The sequence below is a fragment of the Nerophis lumbriciformis genome, linkage group LG09, assembly GCF_033978685.3.
Source record: "Nerophis lumbriciformis linkage group LG09, RoL_Nlum_v2.1, whole genome shotgun sequence".
Classification (NCBI taxonomy): Eukaryota; Metazoa; Chordata; class Actinopteri; order Syngnathiformes; family Syngnathidae; genus Nerophis; species Nerophis lumbriciformis.
In genome coordinates, this window is record NC_084556.2 from 10,421,930 (window position 1) to 10,445,900 (window position 23,971).

General features: G+C 40.5%; 1 protein-coding gene across 5 annotated transcripts in view; it reads right to left on the reverse strand.

Annotated features, from left to right (window-relative positions):
- Positions 1-23,488, reverse strand: part of dbn1 (drebrin 1) — an 86,609-nt gene extending 63,121 nt beyond the window's left edge. For 2 of the 5 annotated variants that reach the window (XM_061962658.2, XM_072913788.1), the window contains exon 1: positions 23,308-23,483. In XM_061962658.2, coding sequence (XP_061818642.1) covers positions 23,308-23,390 — 83 coding nt within the window. In that variant the 5' untranslated portion in view covers positions 23,391-23,483. Of the gene's footprint in view, positions 1-23,307 lie in introns of all 5 variants that reach the window. The other 3 variants (XM_072913787.1, XM_072913786.1, XM_061962656.2) reach the window with 3 other exon arrangements.
- Between the last annotated feature and the right edge of the window lie 483 nt (positions 23,489-23,971).

Consider the following 23,971-nt stretch of genomic DNA (forward strand, 5'->3'; position numbering starts at 1 on the left):
GCCCTGCAGTATAGCCTCTTTCATACAATCATCCTGCACAATTGTCATAGGAGGAGATCCTATGTGCACAAGGCACAGGCTTTGTTAAGACTCAGATACTACTTGATTCAACATTCCCCATTTTGTGTTTTTTACAAAACAGCAACTCTAGAAAAAATTGTGTGGAAAAAAGCTGTTTTTCACAGGCAGCATGAATGGAAGTAATTGTTGTACCAACACATAGATAGAATGGAGGGACAATGTGGTTAGAAATGGTCAATAACCCCAGACAAGCTAAAATGCTAATGCTAGTAGACAAAAATAAGTAGCAAACATTAATTCCAAACATATAAAAAGTGCCATGTTATGTTAACAATAGCAACTCATACAAATAACACAGTCCTGCAACAACTTCTCCTTTTTATTTCAGGGAAGGTTCAACCTCTTCTACGATAACCAGCGTCCACTGCAGTGGACATTTGTTTTTAGTCTGTATTTTTCTGCAGAGGACACTGGTTTTCAGGAGGATATTTGACGGAATTGCTAGCTCCAGATAACTCTTCACCTTTGAGGGGTATTTTGTGTCTGAGCAAAGCATTTCCTTGAGTGTATATCCATTCATATTGCAAATATTATAGCAAGTATTGCAGGACAACACATTGGATTACATTTGAAACTGCATTACACAATGAGCCTCACAGAACATAACATAGTTGGTGGCTCGTCTACTGTAGGATATTTTAAAAATCTCTATAGAATGTCTTTAAACATAGCTGAAAGTAGCTAAGTAGGCTTGAAAACAATGGGTTTTCTTTATTTTTCTCAAACTTCTGCGCCTCACACTTCAAGAAACCAACAAATTACCATATGATAAAGCAACTTATTTGACTCAGTCTGTTAGGCTTAGCAGTTGAGGTATCGTGACAACACTAAGAGATTATATTAGGAGTGACGGGGGAGTCTGGTTCAATGAGTCCCTGGTCTTTTGGGGCTCAGTGGTGGAGCTTTCACCCCTGCTGGGATCAAAAATGTAAAGCCAAATCCTTCTGCTACACACACACGCGTGCCATACAAATCCTAGTTAAATACCAGGGACAGGCCCGACTAATGGAGAAGGGTGGGGGGAGAGTCGTCCCAAACACGCCGAGCTTCAGCAGGACACCCTTCCAATTATCTTCAGATCAAACACAAAAGGCCACAGCTGCAGATCACCACGTTTGACATTATTACTGTCCTATCTGGATGCTGAAAGATCAGTTTGTCAAACTCGCTAAAGGGGAGATGGATAACGTTCTTACAGTTTTTGTTTCTTCATGCCTGCAGCTGAAACCACAGAGCTTTAAAAAGGCCCAAAACAATACAGGCGAACCATCAAACATTTCATGTGAGCATCCAGGTGCCTGTGTGTGTGTGTGTTGCAGTATATACTTTCACCAGATTTTTATTTCATCCACTCTCGCGTCTGTATTTTTTATTTTTTACCATCCACCTGAGACGTGAGCAGCATTCCTCGATACGCTTCGCACTCTTTTGCTCGTCTGTCCTCTGGGAGGAAATGTTAGCATCATGGAGGCTCACAAAAACAACAGTGGACACAGCTTTTTTATATACAGTAGATCTCTTCCTATTTGCGGTACCATATTCACTCTTACACATATTCATTGATTTCTTTAAATCGTAACTTAAATCGAATGTGGTTTGACGACGCTATCTATAGCGGCAAAAGTGCTGCAGCTACGAATCCAGATTCACAAGTAGAAGAGGGTATAGTAGTCAAAATGGTAAAGTTTATACTATATGTATAGTACTTATATTTTTAGAGTAATATGAATCAAGTAAAAGTAAAAAGTAGTCATCCAAATGATTACTTAAGTAAGACTTTTTTTTTTTGAAGAAAAATGTACTGCATCCAACTGCATATGTTGTTCACTTCAAAATCATCTGATCCTGCAACAAGCAAAGGAAGCTATTCATCAATCTGTTAATAGAAAATATAATAATCAAAAAGAGTTTCCTATGCAAATTTTGTGTAACGAGGCTATTTTACATTTATATTCACAGTTACATGCGGCCCCCTGATGGCAGCCATAATTGCGATCTGGCCCTTGATGAAAACGAGTTTGACACACTTTGCACTATGTGGGCTCTGTACCGAGGATGTTGTTGTGGCTTGTGCAGCCCTTTGAGACACTTGTGATTTAGGGCTATATAAATAAACATTGATTGATTGATTGATTGAAGATGGCTCTGCTGTAGTGGCAGCTGGTTGCAGGATCTCTATGCTCTTGTGTGTCTTCTGTGTTCTTTGACATTTCCCTCGTGTTTTACCTTTGGCACTGCGGAACGAGGGGTGGCATTTTCGTGACTTCTGTGTTGCTTTTTGGTGATTTTTGTGGACTTTCACATCTGCCTTATTGAGGGATGCCTTTTGGCCATGGTTCGGTTGTTTGCACCAGAGACCAGCTGCTGGCTCTGTCCCACACTGATGTTCGCGTGGAGAGACAGGACACAGGGGCTGCGTAGCTGCCGTTGGGCGTCGGGAGAAAGGGCGGAGGTTTGTGCCGTGTTTGCCATCGGTTGTCATGAGAGAGGTTTACTCTCTCTACAGCAGGATGCATGCGTTTCACAGAGCCCTGGCTGGGTAATTATGTATTGAACACTGTCTCCCTGGACTTATCCGCGCAGACCGGACATTAGCTGGAAGCTGGTGGGGAGCCTCGGAAGGAGTGGGCTCGCTCGGTCGCTTTGTTGGGTCTGTTCCTGTCTTCGGCCGTGCTGCCACACCCCAGGGGATGTGGGTATTGAGATAGTGTTTTTGTTTTGTTGTTTGTCTATGCATGGTGCAATCATATATACGCAATATGTATTATTTATATATATATATATATATATATATATATATATATACTTTTTTTTTTTTTACTTTTGTTGCTGTATGTAGAAATGGTGCTGCTGGAGTGGCAGCTGGTTGCATCAGCTCTTTTAATGTCTTTAATGTCCTTTCTGATTGTGAAGTTTCTCTCGAGTTTTTCCACATAATTAACTATTGTGGGATAAATAAAGTCCTAAATAAAAAAAATATATCCTATCCTTTCCAAAGTATTCCACGAAAAAAATATTTCAGTACCGAGCAACTGGTGAGTAACTTTGTTTACTAGCTATTTGGGTCATGTCTTGTTTTGTGTTTTGGTTATTATTTACGGTGTAGTGTTCTGTTTTGTCCTCTGCGCTCTTTCCTCTGTTTACTTTTCTTGTTGCTAGGTGCGCTAATTAGACACTCCTGTTTCTGTTTAGTGATTAGTGTTCCCACCTGTATCCTTAGTTAATCACTCCCCTTTATGTTCTTTGGTTACCCAGCCTTAGTTGCTGGATAACTGTTCGCTACACGCGACAAGTTTCGCTCTTGGTTTGCGTCTGTTTAGTATGCCTTCTAGCTGTATGCTTGACGCTGCTACCTTTGTTTTTTTTGCTGCTAGAGATGTCCGATAATGGCTTTTTTACCGATATCCGATATTGTCTAACTCTTAATTACCGATACCTATACAGTCGTGGAATTAACACATTGTTACGCCTAATTTTGTTGTGATGCCCCGCTGGATGCATTAAACAATGTAACAAGGGTTTCCAAAATAAATCAACTCAAGTTATGGAAACAAATGCCAACGTGGCACTGCCATATTTATTATTGAAGTCACAAAGTGCATCATTTTTTTTAACATGCCTCAAAACAATAACAGTGCAATACTTTTTCATAACATGGTCACTACTGCCTAGTTTCTCTTGTTATATTCTTATATTACTGTTATATTTTTATTCTCATTGTTGCTTTTTATTTGTATTCTTATTGTAATATTTTTCTATTCTGTTTCCATTTATACCCCCAATATTTACTTTTACTTTTTAAATTCGATGTTCAATTCTGTACACTGCTGCTGGAACTCTCCTGAAGGAATCAATAAAGTACTATCTATCTATACTATCTATCTATCTATCTATCTATCTATCTATCTATCTATCTATCTATCTATCTATCTATCTATCCAAACAGCAGCTTGGAATTTGGGACATGCTCAGACTATGAGGTGGTTGAGGTGGGCGGGGTTGGGGTGGGTGAGGGTAGGAAGTAGCGGGGGGTTTATATTGTAGCGTCCCGGAAGAGTTAGTACTGCAAGGGATTATAGGTATTTATTCTGTTGTGTTTATGTTGTGTTACGGTGTGGATGTTCTCCCGAAATGTGTTTGTCATTCTTGTTTGGTGTGGGTTCACAGTGTGGCGCATATTTGTAACAGTGTTAAACTTGTTTGTACGGCCACCCTAAGTGTGACCTGTATGGCTGTTGACCAAGTATGCCTTGCATTAATTCGTGATGAGAACAGCCGGTAGATATGTGACTCGGACGGCACGCACGCAAAGGCAGTGCCTTTAAGGTTTATTGGCACTCTGTGCTTCTCCCTACGTCCGTGTACACACCGGCGTTTTAAAACGTCATACATTTTACTTTTAGAAACCGATACCAATAATTATGACACCGATACCGATAATTTCCGATATTACATTTTAAAGCATTTATCGGCCGATAATATCGGCAGCCCTAGCTAAAACTAAACTTGCCGTGAGCATCACACAGCGGCACAACACCATTTTGTGTTGTTTCTTCCTTAAGATTAAATATTCTTCCTGCACTTAGCCTCCTGCTTGTCCATTGCATCCTGAGTAACATGACTTTCGTCAACGCGACACGTTTGTGACAGGTATTTATGTATTTATTTTCAACATGTTATTTATTGTTTATATTTAATTTCAACTGCACTTCCACTTGTATTTTTGTCATGCTCTCATGTTTAATAACAATAAAGTGTTCTGTTCTACTAGAGTATGTACTTTACCACAAAAGATTGTCGCTTATAATGTCATAACAGGGCTAATGTTAGCTAGCATATGATCAGCTATAACATATAAAACTGCTTTAACTTATGTTTTCTATAGTTGGAAGTGGAAAATGACTGACTGAAATGTGAACATTTTTATTGACACAGATGACACCACATGATATTGCTGTTCTTTTTCGCAATTTGTAAGGTAAACATTGAAGAGGCGTGCTGTTTCCTCTGACTGCGAGTCGCACGCCCTCGTGTCACATTTTACAGCGTGGGGCCGCAGAAGTTTGATTGCGATCCTGTGACTGCCAGCCTCCGTTTGATTGGTGAAATGGAGTCGAACTTCACTAGTGTTTACGTTGGATTAAGGAAATAGAGTCACGTGACAGTGGCCGCCGGAAGAAGTCTCTCTAACGAACCAAAACAATACATCTTTTCAAGCAGTAATCAATAGATTATAAAGACACGTAATGATGATGTAAATAAATGTAGCATTTGAAATTAAACTGTGTAACGCACGACAAGTACAGTTTCTTCTTCACAAAAATGCTCAATTAAAATATGTTTCATTAAAGGGGAACATTATCACCAGACCTATGTAAGCGTCAATATATACCTTGATGTTGCAGAAAAAAGACCATATATTTTTTTAACCGATTTCCGAACTCTAAATGGGTGAATTAAACGCCTTTCTATTATTCGCTCTCGGAGCGATGACGTCACGTTGTGACGTCACATCGGGAAGCAATTATTTTTTTCAATCATTCGAGTACATTCGGGTAGTCTTGTGTCATGCAGTATTTTGTGTCTATTTAGGTATGGTTAACCTGAGTGAAATCGTGGAAAAATATATGTTCTTAGCACGCCTGAAATGGGCTGTCTGCACTCTCAAAGTGCATGTTGTTGCCAAATGTATTTCATATGCTGTAAACCTAGTTCATAGTTGTTAGTTTCCTCTAATGCCAAACAAACACATACCAATCGTTGGTTAGAAGGCGATCGCCGAATTCGTCCTCGCTTTCTCCTGTGCCGCTGGCTGTCGTGTCATTTTCGTCGGTTTCGCTTGCATACGGTTCAAACCGATATGGCTCAATAGCTTCAGTTTCTTCTTCAATTTCGTTTTCGCTACCTGCCTCCACACTACAACCATCCGTTTCAATACATGCGTAATCTGTTGAATCGCTTAAGCCGCTGAAATCAGAGTCTGAATCCGAGCTAATGTCGCTATATCTTGCTGTTCTATCCGCCATGTTTGTTTGTATTGGCATCACTGTGTGACGTCACAGGAAAATGGACGGGTGTATATAACGATGGTTAAAATCAGGCACTTTGAAGCTTTTTTTAGGGATATTGCGTGATGGGTAAAATTTTGAAAAAAACTTCCAAAAATAAAATAAGCCACTGGGAACTGATTTTTAATGGTTTTAACCCTTCTGAAATTGTGATAATGTTCCCCTTTAAAACTACTCTGACAAGTACACATGTATTCTAAAAGTTACTTCAGTAAATGTAACACGTTACTACTCACCTCTGCTCACAAGTCAATCAAAAAGAAGCTCTGACAAGACTTGATGTTGTGTACGTGCATGTTTTGTGAGTACAATATCTTACTGTATGACTATAATTGTTTTTTAATGAGTAAAACGTAATGCAAAAGACATTTATTATAAGATAGTGTTCGCAGGGGGCCTCGAACGTAACCTCTGTGAGTAGCAGAGATCAACTGTACTTAATTGTTGGTGGTTTGGTGTATACAAAAGATTGCTCACAATGAGACTCTAGGGGCACTTGCTACTGTCAGAATACATTTTAAAAGCACACTTTGCACAATAAGGGACTTCTGAGTTTGAAAGAATCAGTATCAATGACTCTAGTCAATAGCTGATGCTCTCCTGCAGCTGCTTCAATCTCAAACCTGCAGCAAAGCCAAGAGATGCAGGGATCAGCTGGCTGGCTGGATGCGCAAACAAATCAGAGGCATCATTGTGAGCTAAATCATGCACATTTGCTGTCAACAGGCTCAACTGAAGGGCAAGCTGACACTTCTGTGCCCCACATAGCTAGCATACCATCCCCCTCTGATGCTCCCAAACAGCATGGTTATACTGTTAATTTGCTCAGACAAATAACGTAATCAGTCTTTTACAGTATGTTCACAAAGGAGCATTTCTCTACAAAGATGTCTTCATTGAGATGGAGCCACGACTGCAGGGTTTAAATTGGACAAGACTGTCTCCTCATATTGTGTTTGGACTCCAGCAAAGCCAGACAGAACCTCGCTGTGAGTGACTCCTAATGGACAACAGTCCAAGTTTGAGGAGTCAAGCTGTGCTCAGCTGCTTTGGTGCCAACACGCTTGCCAGGCGGGGGGCTTATGGGATTGATGGAGGAAGAGAGAAAGACATGACACTGACATGAACACTGGAATTAAAACGTCCAGCTGAAGGAAAGCCTCACAGGCTCATTTGGAATACTACTGGAAACAGGAAGCTGCATGTTTAGAAGTGCTTAAAGATAGACCTAATGGCTGATTGGGTATTTGACAGGACAGGAAAAACACAGTAACTAGCTTATTATGGCAAAATGTCAAGTTGTTATTATACGTGTGCATGCTTTTAAGACATTACAGCACACTGAAGACAGTTACAAATGCTGCATATTTCTTCACCTCCAGCATTTAAACCCTGTAACTGTGCATCCCTGAGCCAGGCTGGAGAATGTAATCACCGGCAGACACATTTTAACAGTATTAACACATGTGCAAGGGGTTGGGAGGAGTAAGAGATAAATATGTATGAGCGACGCAGCAAAGAGGCACAAAGCAAAAATGAAGGACTGAACGTTACTGGAAGTAAACACGCTGTCCTTTCAAACATGCAATAAAAGACACCACAGAGCTAAGTGCTGACGGACATTGATAGGGACGAGACGCTAGGATGCTGAGGTCTGCACTCATTTAGGTGTTGATATCTCTGAATTGGCTACTGTTGATCTAAAAAAAAACAATCCCCCAGCTATCGTTATTTATTTATACACCTGGCCATTCTGTGTAAAGGGAATGGGGTAAGAGAATCCGATAAACCAGCAATGGAGATAGTAGGAGTTCCAATGTATGAAATTCTGAAATGTGAGCTAATATCACAAACAGCGAGCGCAAACGTTTATGGCAGGAAACGCGCAGAAACTAGATCAGCAACTTAGGTGCTCATTGACAAGTGTTCCAAGGTTATTAGACAATTTTAATCAGACTGCACTTTGTTTGGTCTGAACACATTAATCAAACACACTGCAAAAAGTCAGTGTTCAAAAACAAGAAAAAAAATACAAAAATTAGGGGTATTTTATTTGAACTAAGCAAAATTATCTGCCAATAGAACAAGAAAATTCGGCTTGTCAAGACTTTCCAAAACAAGTAAAATTAGCTAACCTCAATGAACCCAAAAATACCTTAAAATAAGTATATCCTCACTAATAACAAGTGCACATTTCTTGGTAGAAAAAAAAGAGACCTTTTTGCTCAATATTTTGAAAAATATTCTTAAATTAAGTAAATGCTAGTGCCATTATCTTGACATAATGATATGCGCTCGGCATCAAGATTTTTTTTTCATGCTTGAAGTAAGAAATCCATCCATCCATCTTCTTCCGCTTATCCGAGGTCGGGTCGCGGGGGCAGCAGCCTAAGCAGGGAAGCCCAGACTTCCCTCTCCCCAGCCACTTCGTCCAGCTCTTCCCGGGGGATCCGGAAGCGTTCCCAGGCCAGCCGGGAGACATAGTCTTCCCAACGTGTCCTTGGTCTTCCCCGTGGCCTCCTACCGGTCGGTTGTGCCCTAAACACCTCCCTAGGGAGGCGATCGGGTGGCATCCTGACCAGATGCCCGAACCACCTCATCTGGCTCCTCTCGATGTGGAGGAGCAGCGGCTTTACTTTGAGCTCCCCTGGATGACAGAGCTTCTCACCCTATCTCTAAGGGAGAGCCTCGCCACCCGGCGGAGGAAACTCATTTCGGCCGCTTGTACCCGTGATCTTGTCCTTTCGGTCATAACCCAAAGCTCATGACCATAGGTGAGGATGGGAACGTAGATCGACCGGTAAATTGAGAGCTTTGCCTTCCGGCTCAGCTCCTTCTTCACCACAACGGATCGATACAGCGTCCGCATTACTGAAGACGCCGCACCGATCCACCTGTCAATCTCACGATCCACTCTTCCCTCACTCGTGAACAAGTAAGAAATTATTACTCTAAAAAAGTAGTTTTATACTTGTGAGTGTTAATGACACAGCTTTGCATCAGTTGATATTCTAGTTTCAAGCATGTTTTACTCAATATAGGTCATATAATCTCAGCTACAAGCTGTAATATCTTACTGAGATCATTTAGGACCAAAACACTTAAAACAAGTAAAACACTCTAACACAAAATCTGCTTAGTGAGAAGAATTATCTTATCAGACAGAAAACAAGTAAATATCACCCTTATTTGAGATATTTAATCTTACTGAGATTTCAGTTTTTGCAGTGCACAGTGTTTAAAGTAAGCAAACACAGCTTATAGAAAACACTCTGAGATATGGTTAGCATACCACAACTTACGAGTGTGTTTTCTTGTATAGGTCAACCAGATAATTATTAGTGAATAAACAAAGCCTGATTTTGCGCTGCTTCACTCACAACTTCCTGGTCCTGGAACCAATACCAACACTATCTCGTTTTTGTTATCAGAGCCATTTAATGTTCCAGACAATTCTAGATGATCAAGATGTGGCTATTCCTTAAAATGATGCCTTAGGGTGAAAATGCCCATGAAATTATAAAATGATGGTACTAATAAAATGCTGATAAAAAGAAAAAGCACCACACCACACCCCCACTCTAAGCCTGAGCCCTGCAGCCTCTCCACTACAACTGACCCAGAAAGCAACATTTAAAATACGATGACATGATAAAGCCCCCTTTTTAAACGGTATCCCACCCCCCGCCCACGTCCCCAAATATGAATACCTTCAATCTTCTTCTCATCCCACATTGTGCTTTTACCCTCAGTGTCTGGTAATCTCATTTCAAAAAGCCTCTCTGTAGGCTGCCTCTGTTTTTGAAAGGAGAACTCCACATATTGTGCACCTCTACCGAGGCTCTGAAGCCATCCTACGCAGCAAATAAATCACTTGACATCTTCCCAAATGTCCCACAGCTCTAGCTGCCAACTAGCAAACATACAACAGCCTCAGCAGAAGTCAACACTACGGGTTTGCGAAAGAAAAGGGTTGACATGGGTTCATCCAGGGGGTTGTCAAAGAGGCGTGTCGACAAATTGCAGGAGAAAACAGACGGATAAGAAATGAGCGTCTAAATGTGAATAAAATGAAAGAGAGTGCTGTGAACTTCCCCTGCTTTTCTAAGTGTCTTCCATCGCCACAGCAGAAGCCAAGAAACAGGAAGCCTTTTACCGAGCCGACTTGGAATGAGACAAGAGGGTGATAGCGACTGACATGTGGACGAGAGGCGGGGAAGGACAAGGTGTCTGCAGAACCGATGGGCCCACGATTAGCAGTGACAATAAAATATGGGACAGGAAGTCCGCAGGTTTGATATTACAGCGGGCTTAACTGGAAGAACCTTTCACACAGAGACAATAAATTCCACTCCAGACTTGAGGCCGCAGCTGGAGACTGAACGGCTGTCTCTTAGACAAAGAAACCCAAAAGTGCTTCGGGACGGAAAGCTGAATATCAGGAAAATGCCGGCCAGAAAAATCATGGTCGAGTCTTCATTGCCTGGAGGGAAAGAAGCCTCGGACAAAGATGGGTCTGTTCGGCATTAGTTTGTTCTCTGTGCTGAACCGCAACATTAGGATGGCCAGTTCTTAATGGGCAATAGTAAAAAGTGAAAAAACGCAGTTGTTTTATATTCTGGAGATTTACACACGCAAACAAACAAGTGGTTCCAAAACCACTTCTCTTTCAAGCGAGTCAAAGCTTTTCTTCCTGTCACTCACACAAACCAGTGTCTCAATGGTTGTCAATAAACAACAGATGCCAATGGTGATGAATGAAGCTAAGAAATATGTCTATTTTGTACCAGTCTTGCCTTTCTTGTATTAAATATTGTCCGTCTCAAAAAAAAGAGATCTCTGGATCAATACAGGTACTCCAGTCGGAAATCTGATAACCGGATTGTCCTAATTGTGCCATATGTAATAATTTAATGTCAAGTCATCATTAAATGGCCCTGATGTGTCAAAAGGCATTAATAAATCATGTTATTTTCGAATACCTTTATAACTGATAACGGTAGTTAAGCCGAGATATGCTCATTTCAAAATCAGATTTACAGCCCCAAAATATTGTTATTGTTTTAATTTCGATGCCCCACCCTCCACCGTTTCACCAATTAAAAGGTCTGTGAGTGTGTCACATCCCGGTTGCCAGTTACGCACCGCCCTCTTCGTCGAGCTACTGCCACTGGTAAAGTTACTAAACATGTCAGACCTTAGAAAATCTAAAAGGCGTCGTTACGATTCTCAACTTATTAGTGACAAAGTCAGGAACAAAACGAGGATTTGTATTGGGGATACCTTTAAAAGATGGAGGCGATTGAAGGCGGAGAAGATTTTTTCATCTCACGCCAAACTTGCTAATTTCCTCTTTGAAAGGTAAGTCAGGCATTTACGTTTACTTATTACATGTAATAAATGAAAAGGCACATTTTGTATGTAAACTATATTGTTCAAAACAGTCTATGATCTTGACTAACAAAGTTAGTATGTTTGTGCAACGAATGCTTAGCATGCTAGCCCAGTCAATGACACATTGACATATAGGCTAAAGGGGGAAATATATGCCCGTTAGCCTGTATATCGATGTGTCATCCAACTGACAGGGAAAAGTATATTTTCGACAAATAAAACCTATGTGGATATGGGTAATGTCAGTGCCTATTTCCGTGTCAATATGCTGATATGCTGAGGAAATCCGTTCCAACATTAGTACAGCTAATTGCGGTTTCTGGTACTGTATGTGCATCAAACACATATGAGGTGGTGTTCGCTAGGCACAATATAATGCATTGCATGTAATGATTTTCTACTTTGTGTATTGACATGGTAGTAGGCTTAATGATTTATGCGTAACGTGGGTTGGCTCATAGAATTGCACTCTGCACTGAAATATGGTGATGTGCGTACATGGAAGAAAATGCAGTGCGTCAGGTTGGATGGAACATGGAGTTATGCTGAACAAAATGTGGTGGCAATTTTACTGTCGGCCTTGACTTGCCATCAAAGTAGGCCAATGCGATATATAATATATTATTATATAATATTATTTATAATTATTTTGATGGTGGTCCGTGCGGTCAAACTAGACATTTTAGCAGGGTAATGCCAAGAATCTGTCCCGACTACCGACGAAAATATTGCTGGGTAACTTTACAAATACATTTGGCTAATCGACATCAGTAAAATGTGGCATAATTACATAGTAAACCATCTTGCAAGAAGCATAAACAAGAGAAACCTACAGAGTAGGATTCGTCGACTGCCATTTGAAGTTCCTTGGAGTAGGATTGGGATTCGGCAGCGTATCTGGCAACCTCAGTCATGGAGAGTGGAAGGGGACTACAGAATTTTGACAGTGATTGCAGTACCATTTCTGGCCACATTACTACATATGGCACCTTTAAGACCACTCTTCCTAAGCAATGTTTTACAGCAATTGATACAAAACCTTCTGCAGAATGCTTCAGCCAGAAGCAGACACATCCCAGATGTATGCTAGCAGTTTATTAGCTGTTCTCTTGGAGCATTGCTGCCTTTTTTATCTCCTTATACTGCAAAACATCTGCAGCAGCTGTCTTCTCACAGTGATGCTGCCGTCATTTATACAGAATGCTCTCACACCGAAACAAAACAAAAATGTTGGCTTCTGCGTGACCACCTCGTACCTATTCAACAGTCTCAGGAAATGTCAGTGGGACTCTCCTTCATCTATTCATCCATCAATCTATCCATACATCTATTCCTCTGTTCGTCCATCTATTTGTTGTTTCCACAGATCTAGAGGCATGAGTCTTTGAAGTTGCGATAGTTTGCTGTTTTGAACGAGAGCTCCAGCAGCTTTGTGTTGATGTTGATGATAAACGGGACAAAAGAGGACTAACTATCAACTTTAATAGGTTTAAGAATCCAATACTACAATGCCACGGGAAGGATGATGGGCATGCGCGACTAGCACCCAGGTTTCCCATTCCAGACCCAACTTAAACAAAGAGTACTCCGCCTATCGGTAGGTCTCAGTGAATGTGTAACTCAATATTAAAGAATGAGTCACAGCGACTGAACTATTGGTGTGTGTTTTTCTTCGACACGTCTGGCATAATAACAGCAAGCTTGAGAGAAAACTTGAAGCCTTTTCCAGTCTTTTGTTCACTGTTGGCCTCAGACACTCACTGAAAAAGAAGACACCATTCACAAGGTGGAGGAGATGCTGAAAAGACAGATCTCACGATTTAGTCGGGTTCAAGGTATGAATACAAGTTCTTTAGATTGCTGCCATGAAAGGAGTTCAGGCAAGGGATTAATTGTTGCTGCTGCTGTCATCCACTGGTGGGGCATCACCTTCCTCATCCCTCATCCTCATGAAACTGACCTCTGTGTGACACTTTGGCGCCTAAAACACAATCTCACGGGTTTCTGGGCTATTTACCGGAGGTTAAGACCCCATTATTTGTCTATGGGGACCTGCGTCACAGTGTGACACCTAAGGGTTTTGAAAAGAAGCAGCTGGAGATGTTCAGGAGAGCAGTAAGAAATCGAATGACGGTTTCACCAACTCCTTGACATGTATATCTGGTCTAAAAACTGAACTCAACTAGAAACACACATCATTATTGACCACATGTATACCAGTGGGCATCTTTTGAATTTCCACAATTAAAGGTACTCCTTCTTATGCAAATTTGACTTTCTAATGATGTTCTAACAGTACCAGTAAGCACCATTCATGCCCACCAAACGTTTGAAAAAAATGATAACCTTCCTCATTTGTTTACTCCACGTTTGGGAGAAGACATCAAATTTGAAGTTCCAGGTTTTCATCATGAAGGAAAACACTTTATAATATGATATCGCCTCTGACCTACCCCTAACTAGTTCAGTATGTACATGTATACGGCCAAATAGGACATTTGGGGCGGTGTGGCTCAGATAGTAGAGTGGCTGTCCAGGAACTTAAGGGTTCCTGGTATTAATCCAGCTTCTGTCATCCTAGTCAATGCCTTGCTCTTAGTGCCACCCACAAAGGTATATGAATGTTAGGTGATGGTCAGAGAGGCCGTAGGCGCACATTGGCAGCCACGTTTCCGTCAGTCTACCCAGGACAGTTGTGGCTACAAATGTAGCTTACCACCACCAACGTCTGATTGTATAATGGGTTCTCGGTGTACGCGCTTTAAATCACTAGAAAAAAGCACATATAAATATTATTAATTACTTTTATTTAAAATGTTTCTTTTTTTTAAACAGGCTTTGCTGCACATTTTAAAATAACATGTGCAGAGATATAGTGTATGCGTAAAAATCAAAAGGTCTTCTTGGGAACACAGATAGGAGTGCACAAATTAGCATTAGCATCAAAAATATAAACACACAAAACGGGATGTTACAAATCCGGTATCGCTTATGGAAATCACATGAAACTGTCCAACTTCCAGCATCATCAATACATATCGGCTAATACACGATTGACTGACTCTAAATTACACTAATTGTTATTTAAAATTGTTGAAAAATGTCACAACATTGGCCTTTTGAGACGAGAGCTGCTCAGGTAACAGGTCCTCCTGCTCAGCTCCTCTTACTGGCCCTTTCTCCTTCTGACTCACCAGGTAATGTCCTCTCTACACAGCTGGAGAGGGCCATTGGGGTGGTGGGGGTCATATGACAGACAGCAGCCTTCGGCCCAATCAGCCGCTGCGCCGCATTCCATTCGACCTGTCGTCTGCGGATTGTTTGATATGGGATAACCTTGACTTGCTCACCAGTCTTTTTCTAGAGCGTCACCTTCACTGACATCTTGACATTTCCAGTTTGTCGATGAATGTCTTTTTTTTTCTCTTATGGCTTCAGGGAAAGCAACGGCAAACATCAACTACATCAAACATCCCTAAGACTATCCATCACTAAGGCTATCCAATAAACGTGATAATTACATTTTTATGTGGTACAATAGCAGTTTTATCACAGGTTTAACAACAAAACCTATATTGTTTCATCTGTATTCAGTACCCTTCAGTATGGTTTGATGATGACCATTGCTGTTTAGTGATTGGGATCACGGTTTACCTTGGTGGAAACATGGCTTATGTCATGCATGTAAAGATGACCTTCCCGACGTTAATCCTAACAGCTTTGCTTGATCCCTCCACCGGGCACAAAGTCAGAGAGACACCCTGACATCTTGATCTTCAATTTTTTTAATCATCACCTAAACCAACGCACCTGCACATTAAAGTCATTTTCAACAGTTAAAACAAACCCGTGGCGTTCTCTGATCTGCAGTCTCTGGATTGATGAGTGTATCATTACTAGGGGCGGTGTTGAAGGGGAATTGTCGGGGGGTGTTGTTTGGGGTCAGTCGCGTTTGGAAGTCTCTGCTTTTGTTCAAATCTTGTCAAGTGTGAAAAACGGGGCCAGGCCTCAGGCCCTCTGCTGCATCACCATCACACCGACTACACCATTACAACATTTTACATTTCAGACACAACAAACCTTTGCCTTAATTATTAATGTATAGCAATGATCCGCCAAAGGTCTTCTTATAAACATCCCTGTGGCTACAATTGTACACAGTTAGCACAGCTGCTGATGAATATGGATTCTATGTCCAAATTTGTGAAAAACAGTTAGCTGTAACCTTATTCCCGCGCTAAAAGATTGATCTAATTAACAGTGCTGTGGTAAAAATGAAAAACTTAATCAGCACTACCAGAAATATTGTATAATGTATGATAGCATAGTTGCTAATGAGAACTAATTGACAACAGTTCTTATTGACAACAAAACAACCAAGCGTTATCAGTACAAAACTGTGAAAATCTTGCAAGAGTTAGCTGTAAGTTTGCATCTCTGCCTAAGATTTATCTTATAATCATGGCTGTGTTTCAAATTAAACACAGCTAGTCATCACCGACGCATATACTTTAGAATATGTTAGCATAGTTCCTAATGAGTATAAAGTCGCCAGAAAATTATACAACGATCGAGCGCTATCAGTCCAAATTTACGAAAAAATCTTCAACCTCGTATCTCTGCTTAAGATTGATCTTGTAAATACTGCCATGGTTAAAATTCGACAGTCAGCGCATCTTGTAGAAGATTGCAGCATTGTTGCAAATGACTATTGATTTGGCAGGAAATGACTACCAAGCGGACAGCACGGCGGAAGAGGGGTTAGTGCATCTGCCTTACAATACGAAGGTCCTGAGTAGTCCTGAGTTAAATCCCGGGCTCGGGATCTTTCTGTGTGGAGTTTGCATGTCCTCCCCGTGACTGCGTGCGTTCTCTCCGGGTATTCCGGCTTCCTCCCACCTCCAAAGACATGCACCTGGGGATAGGTTGATTGGCAACACTAAATTGGCCCTAATGCTTGAATGTGAGTGTGAATGTTGTCTGTCTATCTGTGTTGGCCCTGCGATGAGGTGGCGACTTGTCCAGGGTTTACCCCGCCTTCTGCCCGATTGTAGCTGAGATAGGCTGCAGCGCCCCCCGCGACCCCAAAGGGAATAAGCGGTAGAAAATGGATGGATGGATGACTACCAAGCGCTTTCATTTAAAATTTGTGGAAACATTTGTAAGAATTAGCGTTACCCTTGTATCTCCACTAGGAATGTAGCGAAATGATAATTTTTATATCACAGTTATTGTCACCAAAATTATCACGTTTATCATTATCACGGTATAGTTGAATGTGCTCAAAAAGTAGTCATAAATACAATAAATAAATAGCCACACAATGTACTTTCTTGGAAGAATAAATATGTTACATAACAATATTGTTCTGGATATTGTTCAGGCCATATTGTGATTTAAAAAAGGTATCTGTGATGTCACACAAATTCACTTACTGTTGTCACATTCCTTCGACTATCGATCGATTCTGACTAATAGAGCACAGCCTATAGGTTCAATGTGCACAATTTAATTTCTTTGTTGCTCAGACAGTAATGTGTTTACATAAGTTTAGGTTGGCGTATGTCGTTTTAAGATGGGGAAAGAGGTTAATGTGTATTGTATTCGTGTTAGCATTTAGGCTAGCTGGGGGTAGGTTGCTTCTCCAGTCATGAGCAGTGTTTATCAAAGAGTTATCAATCAGTTTAATGATAATTTTAATTTAAAACGATAATACTAACCGTGGGTAGTTTTATCGCGGTTTATCATTATATCGTTTATCATGACATCCCTTATCTCCACCTCAGATTGATTTTATGAATAACGCTGCAGTTAAAATTTAACAGTTTGTCAGCACTGCAAAATAGTTTGTAGAAGATGATAGCATATTCGCCAGAAAATAAATCTTAAAACGAGTTAGCTATAACCTTGTATCTCCGCTTAAGATTGATCTTGTAAATATTTCCATGGTTAGAATTCCACACCGTAAATCAGCACGGATTGTAGAGGATGATAGCATAGTTGCAAAAGCGTCTTGATTTGGCGGAGAATAACAACCAAGCCCTATCAGTCCAAAACCTTGTATGTCGAACTGAGATTGCTCAATAACACACTAATTTTTGTCCTCCCAAAAAAAGACTACCGGGACTAAAATCTCCAAAATCATGTTTGATTCTGATGACCAGTGTCCTTTGGCTTCCATTCATATGTGCACTTGCGTCCAAACAAACATGTAGTCCGAGATAAAAACATTGCATAACCTGTGTTTCTTCCTTCCTGCTGATATAAGGCAGCTGCAGAGAAAAGTAACTTTCAGTTTCACACCCAAAGCAAGAAATGAGTCACTTGGTTGGGTAAAAGGGAAATTAGCCTCCTGCTGAAGGCAGCTTTTTCGGCTTTCCCCTCAACTAAAACGACAAAATTGGCTGTTTGAGAATACTTCAGCTGCTGTAAAAATACAGATGGACACAAAAGAAGTTTAGCACACATTAATGCTAAACAGGATACATTAGCAATGATAAAGGCGACACTTTGAACATGATCGTGCATCCACCATAGCAGCAACCATCGCTATTTAATAAGTTCAATGTAAAATTCAAGTTGTGTTGACATTAACTAACTTCACGTTGTATCTAAAATTAGTGAAACAAATACTAACTCTTTACCAATATTTGTAATAACGCTCTTACGAATACAAACGCTATTACTTTTACTAGTAACAAATACCGTATTTTTCGGACTATAAGTCGCAGTTTTTTTCATAGCGGGGTGCGACTTATACTCAGGAGCGACTTATGTGTGAAATTATTAACACATTACCGTAAAATATCAAATAATATTATTTAGCTCATTCACGTAAGAGACTAGACGTATAAGATTTCATGGGATTTAGCGATTAGGAGTGACAAATTGTTTGGTAAACGTATAGCATGTTCTATATGTTATAGTTATTTGAATGACTCTTACCACAATATGTTACGTTAACATACCAGGCACGTTCTCAGTTGGTTATTTATGTGTCATATAACGTACACTTATTCAGCCTGTTGTTCACTATTCTTTATTTATTTTAAATTGCCTTTCAAATGTCTATTCTTGGTGTTGGGTTTTATCAAATAAATTTCCCCAAAAAATGCGACTTATACTCCAGTGCGAATTATATATGTTTTTTCCTTCTTTATTATGCATTTCCGGCCGGTGTGACTTATACTCCAGAGCGACTTATAGTCTGAAAAATACGGAAATCTAATTAATTACTCTTATGTACATTGCAACGCCGTTAACGATGCGTTTGATGTAATGTGGCACGCTATTTTTTATGTGGTTTTATGTCAACAAGACAGCGTCAGAAGCAAAGCAAGTTAAATGCAGGTAATATCTTTTTACTAATGAAACAACCAGCACCACACTAAAATGAACTGGATTTCAAATAAAAGGCAACATCACACAGCAAACAACATGTAATACACGCACACGTACACATTACTACTACGAGGTAATAATGAACAACAAATCAATGATTGAAGTGACAAGATTGTAATCCTACAATACCCCCGTATGTGGACAAGAAGATATGATTCAATCTCTTTATTAACCAGAGGCAACACAAACCAGTTAACAGATTCAACAGAGCAGTCTTCACTGTCAGTAAACTAACGCTGTTAAAATCCTGCTCAAAGCGTGCTTTTGCTGACGTTACACATCACACACAAACACATTTTCTGCCCTCATGAAACGTCTATCAGCATATTCCATATATTTGATTTTTTTTCTTTTTTGAGTAACACAATTACTTTCGGTAGTAATTAATGACATTTATTAAATGGTAATTCCGTTAATAATACAATTATTTTTTGGTAAAGTAATGAGTAACTAAAATGTATTACTTTTTCAAAGTGATTTTCTGAACACGGTTAGTGACACAAATACTAATTTTTTGCTGATGAAGTTATAGCATGCTAAAATCTGCTAACTAACATGACGCGAAGAATAGAAGCACAGTCATGTTATATTTGTTATTAATGCTAAAAAATGTTACAATTGAGGCAGACAATTAGTCATTGATGATTATTAATTGATAACATTGATAGATGGTATAGTACAGTACATACTCGAAATTCAAAAAAACACAGCAATGCAGTGTTATCTCAGATAACTGTACACTTGATGCGAAAACTTTCATTTCAGTCATTTGAAACTCGACTTGGACATGGGACGAAAGACTTGAGACTTGATTTGGACTTGGAAAAAATTACTTGCGGTACTTAATACTTAAACATGTCCGAAATCAACTAAACCATTACCGTGTACTTTTCTAAAAAAAACAAAAAGGTGTCACGTTCAAGGACAATAAGTTACAGTTTAACTACACGTCTGCTGAAAGTCAAATATGACCTATGCCAATGACTTTTTTACCTTTTGCTCGATCGGCCCCTGGAAGGAATAATTTACTTTCTGTCGTACACACACACACACCCACACACACACACACACACATACAAATCATTCCCGACCAGAAGGGCAAACATAAGTACATGCCATATCTACTTAAGATGGAGTCCATCATGTGTGGGGTTGGATTTAAATAGTGATAGTTAAACGACAATAGAGGGGCACCATATATTGATTTTTGTTCGATGGCCACAGCTGGGTGACGTGAACACATTTCGCTGTCAGCACTGATAATCACAGATGCTCGCCGTGGCTTCTATCCAGAAAAAAACTTTAAACGATGGTCATGTTGGTTATTTGGCAGGATAGGGCAAAAACTGCAGGAGCAGAGCTCAAGACGAGTACATTTGGGGCAGACCTATTTAATTAAAAAAATATATAAGTTTTGTTCTGCTAATGCTAAAAAGGTGCTAACCAACTACGCGTCAGCATAATAATCGATTATTAAGAATTCTATCGATCGCGTGAAACCGATTAATCGCGCCTTGAAGCAATTGAGGAAAATCTGAGTGCACTACCTGGCCTCAGCCAGCAGGGGCGCTGTCCATCTTGTTAATAACAATATATTTAAAAGTATGACTTTATTTAAAATTTCGAACCAGGATTGCACCTATTAAATTCCCCCCGCACCCTCGTCGCCTCTCTATGAGAGCAAATGTACCACGGAGTCTGCGATAACCGCCCTTTCAAAAATGATTGCCATTGACAGTTGTGGCTGTGGGCAACCTCTTAATGTAGTTTGTTGTTATTTGCCTTAAACAATGATAGTCGCTTTTATTTAGAGCATGGGTGTCAAGAATGACAAACACATTTCGGGAGAACATCCGCACCGTAACACAACATAAACACAACAGAACAAATACCCAGAATCCTTTGCAGCACTAACTCTTCCGGGACGCGACAAGGTGTATTTGTATCGTCCCGGAAGAGTTAGTGCTGCAATGGATTCTGGGTATTTCTTCTGTTGTGTTTATGTTGTGTTACGGTGCGGATGTTCTCCCGAAATGTGTTTGTCATTCTTGTTTGGTGTGGATTCACAGTGTGGCGTATATTTCTAACAGTGTTAAAGTTGTTTATACGGCCACCCTCAGTGTAACCTGTATCGTTGTTGATCAAGTATGCGTTGCATTCACGTGTTTGTGCGTACGGAAGCCGCACATATCTTGTGACTGGGCCGGCACGTTGTTAGAATGGATGAAAAGCAGACGTAACGACAGCCCGAGAGGACATTAAAGGCAGTGCCTTTAAGGCACGCCCCCAAGACTGTGGTTCGGGTGGACTACGAGATATAATGACAGATGAACACCTTCGTTCGATAATGAAGGTTGCCTCAGCTCAAAGCCTGAGCCCCGACATTAATGAACTAGCATCCAAGAAAAGATGCCAGGTATCTGGCTTGGGCACATCAGTGTGTTGCAAACTGAGCAGTTTAAAGCCCTGAATGGTTGGTTATTTTCAAATTTATTAGCCTGTGGAAAAAGTTAATGTTGATATTTACCTCAGAAGGCTGCAAATAGAAATGAGGCATTCAATTTTTATTTAAATTGTATTTGATATGCCATTGATATTTTTTTAATTATTATTATTGCTATTTGAAACTCGATTTTGCATGTCACTATAAAGTTATATAAGCCTTGCTTGTTCAATATTCAATGCAAAACTTGTTTGGGTCCCTATTAAAAGGTTAATTTGTTCAACCTTGGCCCGCGGCTTTGATCAGTTTTAAATTTTGGCCCACTCTGTATTTGAGCTTGACACCCCTGATTTAGAGTATCAGCAGAATTTATCTTGGACTTCAAAAAATTACTACTCCGCGGTCGGTTTGAAACTCGCACAGTTGTTTACAGTAGATGCCGAGGTAATAATGCTAACTGAGCAGTGTGCTCCTCGTGCTGCACGAGTATCGAGTGATGCCTCAACTCAACAGTGTCCCAACTTAATGAGTGTGTCTCTCAGCTAATTGTTATGCTTTAAGTCGAAAGCAAAAATGTGTGTTGCAAGCATGCCCGACATTTGTTGGCGTAAACAAATGTTACAGTGAACCCCGTAAGAGCCGAAACAAAACATCTGGTCGCACTCGCTAGCATTAGCTTATAGCTAGAGATCAACATAACTTTGTCTTTCCAAGCATTGGAAGGAAGTAAGTGATTGTGAAGGACAGAGCTGAGAAGAAGAAGTGGGTGATATTCATTGAATTAAAAAAAGAAAACATCAAAAACATGAGCGTAGAAGCAATTGGAGCGTACCACTGCTAGTCTGAGTTGATAATGCCAGCCAAGAATGTTAAAATAGTATCTAAACAGCGCACATTTAACCATGAAAATACGGAAAAGCTGCTGATGGTGTGTTTGATGGAGAATAACCTGGAAGGAGACACAGTGTAAGTGAACACTCCAAGGTAAACAGCGTATGCTGTTACTACATTACTTCATTGTTCGTATCTTCTGTTGTGTTGTTTCATACGATACTTCATATTTAAAGTTTGTTTTTAAAAGGCATGCTACATGTTCAAATTGTGCCGTTTGGGGGTTGGGGGGGGAGGGGCACCAATAACATTGATTTGCAATTCATTTATATGGGTGACACTGATTTGAGATACAAGTGTTTTGACTTAAGAGCAGCGCCACGGAAGCAATTAAATGTATTCCCACATTCTCATGCACTTCCAATCGTCATCATAATGGGGAACATGCAAGCATTAACAATATAATCAACAGCTTTATCTGCGCTGCACAGCAACATCTTTCAAGCCCCCCCCCCCCCCCCCCCCCCCCCCCCAAAAATATACACATCAAAAGATGAAGAAATTGTAGGTCAATACTTGTGTAGCATCAGGTATCCACGAGGCCATCATGACCTACATAAATATGTTGTTTCCTAACCTTATCAGCTAAAAACTTGGATCACACTGGTGTAAGGCCACAAAGGGTGATGATGGAAACCCCCCTCTTCCTTCTCCTCCTCCTCCTTCTTCACTAAACCAACCCTCTACGAGCCTCGCCCCTCTCTTCCTTCCTTCCTCGCCCTCATTTTGGGGATGCAGAAGCTCATCAGTATCATGCTGTATTTTTATTTTTTTTTGGCAAGTCGAGCAATTTTTGAGCTTACTGCAGTGCAAAAACACGAGTGGGGCTGAAACAATAATGGAGTTCCACTTATTAAGGCTCTGATAAGTAGTCACACTTTGGATTTTAAATGGAGGCTGACTCCACATGCTCTTGCGATGGGACTTATTAACCCGGCATCCTCATCGGGGACACACAAAAAGATTGAGCATCCCGAAGATGAGAGCAGGTTCGTGGGAGGAGGGGCGGAGGGGCAATGCAGGACTCACCAGTCAGTGTCGGAAGTCTCGTCAATGACGTCCTGGTAGGCGGTGAGCAGAGCCAGTCTGTTCTTTGCGAGATTCACAGCCATGTTCGAGCCCGGCGAGCATCCAGGCCGCTGCTGATGGGAGAAAAGACGCGGAATGAGCCCCTCTGAGGCGGCGGCGGCAGCAGCAGGAGGAGGAAGTCCTGAGTGGGGGAGACAAAGGGAAACGTCACGGTGGCCGAGAGGTCCTAGTGCCGGAAATTTACACCTTGATAAGCCCGCTTGTGCCACGTGAACGTTTCTGTGCTGTCAAAAATCCCAATAAGTAGATCACACAGCAAATCATAACAGGCGTCAGGCCCAATGAGCAGAAGGCAATGGGAAAAAAAAACAAAAAAACAAGACATCTGTTAATTTGTCTTGCGGAAAGATGCATGTCCTAATATTTATGGAATTCATTTAACAACTGGAGTCATATCTATATGCACAAAACATAGAATTGAGAAGGATAATGAATGATGATGTTGTATACAAATATTTATAAGTCATGAGGCATGACAAATAATTAGAGATGTCCGATAAATGCGTTAAAATGTAATATCAGAAATTATCGGTATCGTTTTTTGTTTTTTATCGGTATCGTTTATTTTTTTATTTTTTTTTTAAATTTTTTTATTAAATCAACA